Raw genomic sequence first — 7,964 nt, 5'->3', positions numbered from 1 at the left:
TCTCCCCACGTGGTGGGGCCAGGCCAGCTCTAGGGCTGGATGGATGCTCGGAAACGCCTGTTGTGCACGCAGCTCGGGCGCAGGTCTGCGGGAAGAAAGTCCAGCACTTTCTCACCCCACTTACCAGCCTCACTGTCGAGTAGCCTGAGGGACCGCGCAGCTCTCAACCTGCCGACCTGACAGATCCCTGGGGAAGGGCAGGGCGCCCGAAGGCGGCTGCCACAGGGAAGGAGCCCACGTGGGCGTCGGGAGGACTCCACAGGGTCCCAAGGGCCGTCGGCCGCTCTCAGCAGGTAGATCTGGGTCAGCTGTCTGCTGCCCACTTGGTCTGCTCTTCCGGCTCATTAGAGAAACCAGAAGGCGAGTGAGCTGTGGTCGGACCCACTGGCACAGGCCTTCCTGACCCTGAGCGGCACTGGAGGTGCAGGGTCCTCGGCCCGCGAAGTTCACAGGTTGTCAGCCCGGATGGCTGCATTTCTAACGGGGGAGGAGGAAGCCAAGGCTGATGGAGGGGAGCAGCTCAGCTGGCCCGCTGGCACCCCTCACCGGATTACCACTGCAACCCTGCCAGGCAGGCCCGGAGTCAGGACGCCGTCTCGCTGCTGTGTGACCAGCAGGAGTCTGCACGGGTGGGTGCTCGACGCACCCCCTGAATGACTGGGGCAAGTCTCAAGAAGGGAGCTGGGTTACACCAGCGGTTCTCAAGGTGTGACCTGGGACCAGCCGAGGTGGCATCACCTGGGAGCTTGTTAGCAATGCAACGTCTCAGGCCCCGCAAGAGACCTATTGAATCAGAAGCCCTGGGCCCTCCGGGGACTCTGATGCTTGCTCCAGTTTGTGAAGTACTGGATTAGACGGTCCCCAGGTCCTTCCCACACCTTTCCTCAGCTGTCCCCTTCCTGGGTGGCCTCAGCATCTCTCACCCTTGAGAGTCTCACCCGATTCCTGGGCTCTACTCTTGGAATGCCCTGTCCCCGCTCCTGAGGCTTCTCTCCATGGACACCCTGGGTAACCCAAGGCCTCTGCAGAGTCAGGAAGGAGCTGCGGGTGAGGCATGGCCGGTAACTGGAAAGCCCAGGGGAAACGACATGGACTCTGAGGCCCTTCATTCCGAGCTTCTGGGATGCTGTGAACTGAGGATCATTCTAACGTTACTGTAAACACAGCAACAGTACCCGATAGAGCTCCAGGCCAGGCCCCTAACTTAATCCTCATCACCACACCAAGGCTGGAGTCAGGAGACCTGGGTTCTCACCTCAGCTCTGATACCTACTGGCTGGGGGAGGGGGGGGCACAACCCTCTCTACGCCCCCATTTTTTGCAGCTTTAAAGCCAGGGCTTTGGATGGACAAATCACAGACAGTCTCCTGAGTGGAAGAAGCCATACAAGGAAGTGTGATTCCACTCACGTGAAGTTCTAGAATAAACTAACCTACAGCGTAGAAATCAGAGCAGCGGCTGTGGTAGTTCTGGACAGGGGGTGGTTTTGACTGAGAAGGGGCACAGGGGACTTTATGGGGTGATGGAAATGTTCCATCTCACTTATTGCAGAGGCTTCAGAACTGTATATACACTTGTCAAAACTCATCCAACTATACGCTTAAAGGGTAAATTCTACTGTATGTGAGTTACACCTCAATTTAAAACATTCCTAGTAAAATAAGGGGTTTGGGATTGGAGGACTTCCAAAAATGCTTTGAGTCTGAAATCTTGGATTTCTCTGATTCTGATGTGGGAACACCAGCAGGGTTATCTGATGACCAACATCGTAAGAGGGTGAACCCGAGCCTGTCACAGGGTAGGCTTTACCCCAAGTCTCTGCCGTCATCTCCCCTCAAATGGCAGCAGTGCCCAGGCCCTGACTCAGAGAGCAACCCCTGTCCCCAGTGGAGGCAGGACACCAGTCAACTACAACTGATCTTCAGTTTGTTCCAAAACAAAGCCTCTGGAGTTGAAGTCACGTCTGAGTTTCAATGGCAGCTGAGACACAGGGAGCTTCTCTAGTAGGTGTCACTCTTGCCAGTGGGAGCGAGTGGGAGGCAATTAACTAATTTAATGAACAAAAATCACAAAGGAAAGAATTATAAGGGGGGAGGGGGGCGGAGAGACAGCAGGCAGCAGTTGGCAACGCCCTCGGATTACAAACATACGTTCCTGTCACAGAATCTTTATTTTACATGTTTGCATCACAGCAGGAGAACCCGTCCCCTACATCACCCGGATCGGAACCTCCACCCGGCAGATGTTCATATAAACACTCTTCAGTGACCATCAGTGTTTAAAAAAAAAGTACTGAAAACTCCTGCTGCATCCCAATCTAACCTGGAAAGCAAAGAATATTTACAGACATTTTCTCCCCCAAATGAAACTTATTTCTGGATTGGATGTGTCTGAGTTCTTCTGAGGTCACATGACTAGGCAAATCCAATTTACCATCCGCAAAGGCTGCTTAAGGCGTCAAGAAGCCCCCTTGTGTGGACAGGATTTTTGGACCCTTTTGTAATAAGTGTCTTAAACACTAAGAAGGCTGACTGCCTGGCCCCCTGACTGGTTTGGCTGCCCACCCCGAAGTCTCAAACCCCGCCCCAAGATAAGCTTGCTGTCTGGGGGCGAGCTATCTCTTCTGTCTCACCTTGACCTTTACTGACTTTATCCGCACTCCTTCCCAAACGGCCCGCCTGCAGACTTCCTGCCAGTAGGTCCCAAAGGTCCTTGACACAACACAACCAAATCCTTGCTCCTGCACCTCCCCGCCCCGCCCCACCGAGTGCTTTCTGCACACAGTCTCTCGGAGGATGTGCGTGTCCATGTCCTAGCAACGAGCCACTGAAAAACATTATATTTCAAGCATAAGCCGTGCAGAGAGGGCAGATGCATCGCCAGGCGACAGAAGGGCCCTGGGGGGAATGTCCGGCTTGCCAATCAGTAACTACATTCCAGGTCGTAGTGACAAGTATTAGCATCAACTCAGGTGGAGCTCTTGTACGACCTCCTGCCAGAAACACCCTAGAGAAAACTGGAGTAAAGGGCAGATCTCCTAGAACGTCTGGTATGGTTTTTGATACACCAAGAGGTATCAAGTTAAAGTCTAACTTAACTTCTTCCGCGGGGAATTCTGAAGAGAAAAGAAAGCAGCAGGCCACAGGCGTCCTGGGCTCAGCGTGTTGGGAATCTGCTGAAGGTCAGGCGTGGGTCAGGGAAGCGAGGGTGAGGTGTGGAGTGCAGAGCAGGAGGAGGAGGGGGCGAGGACCCGTGTCCTCTGAACGAGCTGCTCGGCAGCAGGAAGCACCAACAGTCCCACTGCTCTACGGGGTGTACAGAGCAGGGCCAATAACCCACCAGACTGTCTCGGTCCTAGAAGCCTCCCTCGAAGGAAATGCTCCAGGATGGCAGAGATGGCCAGAGCCACTCACAATTAAAACTGGCATCTTTGACACTGTTCCTTGGTCGGTACAGACTAAAATAAGACATACATCTCCGTGCAGGGGCAGAAGATCATATACGGTCCAAAGCAGTAATATGTGCTCTTGGGATAAAATTCTTAGCTTGGAAAATACATCCTTCACACAGCTGCTGGGAGAAAATGCTGCAATGCACCACAGGCTTCAGCCCGTATTCCCAGACTGAGCCCATGTGGAACTGATGGGCGAGGGCCAAGGCAAGGAAAGAGAAGGAGATGGGGGGGGAAGGGGAAGGAGGGGGGGAGGAGGGGGAGGAAGGGGGGAAGAGGGAGGGGGGAGGAGAGCATCCTGTGGCGAGATCACAATGAGGGACTGGACGCCTGGCCGAGGCAGCCCCGTGGAGTGCACTTATGAAGAGACTGGTGCTGCCTTGGCTGGCTGGACATGTCCAGGGGAAAAAAAAACTGGAAATTTTACTCTAAAGTGGTTTCTTGAAAGAAAACTGAACAGACTCAGGCTATGATCTGAGAAACCATCTTTTACACCAGAGCAAGCTTCTCTTTACAAGAGGAGCCAGCAGGAGTATTCAGCGGAGGCACTGCTGCTAAAAAGTTAAAGTATTGCGGGACCAAGAAACAGGCTGATGGAGTCTTTGGCCACTGTTAAGAGCCAGGATTAAGAGATCAGCGATTGTTCTTGTGGTCCGAGAAGTAATTTTCTAGCAAAACACACACACTCTATCAAAGGAAAACAGATCCTTTACTTGCTAAAGTTTCACAGCCAGCGGCACCTCCAGTCCACGGCCGGATTCTCAGAGGAAGTACGTATATTTCGCGTAGGCAGAAACGGGGAGCAGCACAAAGCGAACCTATAAATACCACCGATCCTTTCTGCCCAATCCCTGAAATACTGAGAGGGCTTAACCATTCAAACACTGCATCACCGTGAGCCCAAGGGGACTGTGAAAATCAGGCTGCAGGAAGCGGGCTGTCAGCTGGGGAAGCACCTTGGCTTTAGCCCCCAGTCAGTCATCTTTACGCAAGAGTAGAGCTGAATGCTGCTTACTGCCATCAAGTCATAGAGAAAGAGAACAGGATGAAGAGCTTAAATAATTTTGGAAAAACTTGAACCACCACCTATTTTCCCAATCTTGGGCTGGGGGTTTGATTTCTCTTGATCAGCGGCCTGCCTTTAAACCTTCTGCCAGTTAAAATACAGGACGTGGGCAGACGACCCGTTTGCTAGGAAGCCTGCGGCCTGCCTTTATTTCTAATCCACTACCTTATCTCATCTGTACCTTCCGGTTCCAGAAGGGTCAGCACTGTAAAACTGCAGCCCCTCAGCCATTCTGCGAGCCTAGAGGTGCCGCGTGGGATTTGAAGACCACCCGGTACCACAGAGAAGCCCAGCCCTCTGGCTCATGCCCTCCTGTGACCGCTGGGGCCCGGGGACCTCAGAGCAGGAAGGCTGAGCAGGGGCCGGTGCCAGCCCACATGCACACCCTCATCTTCATTTACTCGCTTCCCCGCTTCCAGCACATGAAGTGAGGACACCTCCGTGGAGACCCTTTCGTGTGTGTGTGTGTGTCTGTGTGTGTGTGTGTGTGTGTGTGTGTCTGTGTGTGTCTGTGTGTGTGTGTGTTTCCTCAAACCTTTGGTTCTTGCCAAGAGGTCTACGGCCTAGTCGAGAACATCTGCTTGCAGGACAAACAGCAAACACGTCCCTCGGAGGGAAGCACCAAAGGAAGTTTTGGCCACAGTATGCGACACATCTCTTAATCACTGGGATGGTGTTCACGTCAGGAAAACAAAGTCTGAAAAATACTCCCGTCCTCCCTGCCACTTCCTTCTCCTGTCACACAGCTCCCAGATTACTTAAAAGACAAAAAAAGGCCCTTAGATGAATACTTGGGGCCTATTTCCTCGCTCCTGAAGATGGGAAGACACACGAACCCTTCCCTAAAATATCTGCGGAGAGGTGGGCAGCAGCAGCCTTGGAAGACGCTGGTCTTCCTCCTCACTCAGCCAGGACCGAGCCCCTGTGGAGGTGGCACTGGGCAGAGCACAGAGGGCTCATCGAAGCGCATAGAAAGGACACTTGCTTCCTCACTGGTCATTTAGGAAGTGACAATGGTACAGGAGAGGGAAAATAACTGTTTTCTGAGTAAAGACACTTCAGGTTCCCAAACCGGGCATACTGAGCGGCACCCCTAAATCTTGTGGCTTCTGATCGACCCTTCCAAGCCAGAGGTAAGAGAATAACCACCGGCCACCGTCACCATCCAGCACCCAGGAGGCAGGCCAGGAGGTCGGGGGGGGGGGGGGCTCGGGCTCCTGACGCGCGTGGGCACTGGGAGCTACCCCGCCCGGCTGGGACCCCACGCTCCAGGGAGCTTGCCTGATGCAGTGTTTCAGTCCCCATCTCAGGCTCCGGCAGCCAAAGCCTTAGTAGGAAATGAGCGGAAAGCCCTGCTATGCCCTCCGTCACAGGGAACCTTCTGAGCTTGTCCCAATACTCGGATGACTTGGCTACGAGCTGCAGTACTGCTCACCTCAGGCAATCTATCCGTGTTCCTCTCCAAGCTCTGAAAGTTTGGAAGGGAACCTCACTGAGCTTCTGTGAAAGATCTCATCATCCCCACACCCCAGAGTAAACCTGCTAATCACCCTCACGTTCTTCACATACTTACTCTTGGAATACAGGGACAAGGTCTGCTGCATTCCTCCCTTTAGAAGTCCTACCTGGCTACAGGGAAAGCTTTGTCATGATGACGACGTGCCTTAAGGATCTGCTTCGACATGATCCTTTCTGCCCCCAGCTGCTCCTTAAGGACAAGTCCTTCCCATTTCCCCGTATTCTGATCACACAAAATAGATGCAGCTGCGAGAAGAGAGGGAAGAGAGGGCCGCCAGAGACGGTGCTGCTCTGCGTCGTCGGGGGGACCAGACGTTCAGGGAAATCCTACAGGAGGCGGCTTTTCGAGCTTAAAAACACACTTCCGTCCATCCATTAGGTAACACAGAACACACTTCAGTCAAGAGAACCATTTGCCACCACCAGGGCCTTGACTCTGACACCGTAGCCCTCGGACGACTGTCGCTCCTGGTCACTTTCAGAATCCGGGATGAAGGTCTGGGGCGACATTCAGGGTCTGAAATCCTGGGGCACTCTCTTAATACTAAATTGGGTTTTGACTTTGCTTTCTAAAATAACCTGATCTCACTCGTTTTTTGTCCCCAAGACGCAGTGATGCTCACCTCTCCCTTCTTTGTGAGCCCCCGTGCCCCACTCGACATCTGCTCGTTTCCTAAAGCCCCTTCCCGTGCCCTGAACGGCTGCAGACACACCACCACCTACCATGCCCCATCCACCAACACTCCGCTGCTACACACTGGGTCACACTGCACCTACCTGAAGAGTTCCCAATTTAAAATATAGAGATTAAAAACAAGGTCATCCTTTTACCCTCCTCCTCTCACACCCCCTACCCAGCACTCCCACCTGAAGGAGAATTCTAGCTGCCTATCACCAGCCACAGATCCGGCTCCAGAAAAGAGTGAAAAGTTAGGCTTCCGTGGCAACTGCTCCCAGCCACGTGCTCTGCGGTGTCACCGTCGGGAGGGCCGACCTCTCTCGCCGACCAACAGGACTACGAATAAACCGTTTCCTTTGACAGTGCCGCCTCGGAGCTCCTCCATCACGCGCTGCCTTCCCACTCACCCTGCGGCTCCACCGAGCCGTTGGTCACCTTCTTGACTTTCTTCATATTCTCCATCACCCCTGACGTGGTCACTCTGAATGAGGGAAAAAACGAGGAAAACCTCAGTCTTAAAGTAAAAGGCCGTCTTCACCACAGCACAGTAGCAGCCAGGGGTAAAGGGTGTTGGCTCTGGAATCAGACACACGTGGGTTCAAATCCTGACCCGCCCTTTACTAGCTGTGTAAGCTTGCCCAAGTCACGTGACCTCCCTGTGCTGCAGGAGAAACACAGTCCCCACTTTCCAGAACTGTCGTGAGGGAGAAACGAGATTCTCTGTCCTGCCCAGTCACTACATACCAGCTGTTATCACAACCAGCATTCATCTCTTTCTTTTTGTCACAAATTTTTGTTACGTATATACACTAGTCACAATTATGACACCAGTATCTGTATCATAATTAACATTCTGAAAAAAAGCTAATCAGCTGTAGATGTTTACACTAACCAGCCACAGTGGATCATTTCTGAGTCCTGGGACAGAACCACAGGTTTAGAAGAACTTTCTGGGCCCAAAGATTCTTTGACCGTTAGAGACAGAGAGTGACTCACGACATCTCCTGAGAAGGTGGGGGTCTATGAGAAGACAGCCTCTTGCCTCACAAAATGTGAGCTAGACAGATTCTAAGGATCTGGGTATCCATGACACAACTGAGCGGCTCCGTAGCAGGAAACACCAAGCCAATACTGAACTCCACCTGCTAGGCGGAGCACAGGGGATTTTCAGGGCAGCAAAACGACTCTGTATGATTCTATTATATAATGGTGGGCACACATCTGTCCAAACCCACACAGTGTACAGCACC

The 7,964-nt window shown here is 52.9% G+C and overlaps 1 protein-coding gene across 3 annotated transcripts in view; it reads right to left on the bottom strand.

Moving 5' to 3' along the window:
• Window positions 1-2,151: 2,151 nt before the first annotated feature.
• GPR107 (G protein-coupled receptor 107) overlaps window positions 2,152-7,964 on the bottom strand; it is a 75,581-nt gene continuing 69,768 nt past the window's right edge. For 2 of the 3 annotated variants that reach the window (XM_033858846.2, XM_033858845.2), the window contains one exon: window positions 2,152-7,195. In XM_033858846.2, the coding sequence (XP_033714737.1) occupies window positions 7,099-7,195 (97 nt within the window). In that variant the 3' untranslated portion in view covers window positions 2,152-7,098. The remainder of the gene's footprint in view (window positions 7,196-7,964) is intronic. The other variant, XR_012332740.1, reaches the window with a different exon arrangement.

The sequence above is a fragment of the Tursiops truncatus genome, chromosome 6 (genome assembly GCF_011762595.2).
Source record: "Tursiops truncatus isolate mTurTru1 chromosome 6, mTurTru1.mat.Y, whole genome shotgun sequence".
Lineage (NCBI taxonomy): Eukaryota > Metazoa > Chordata > Mammalia > Artiodactyla > Delphinidae > Tursiops > Tursiops truncatus.
This window is presented reverse-complemented; position numbering and strand designations above follow the sequence as displayed.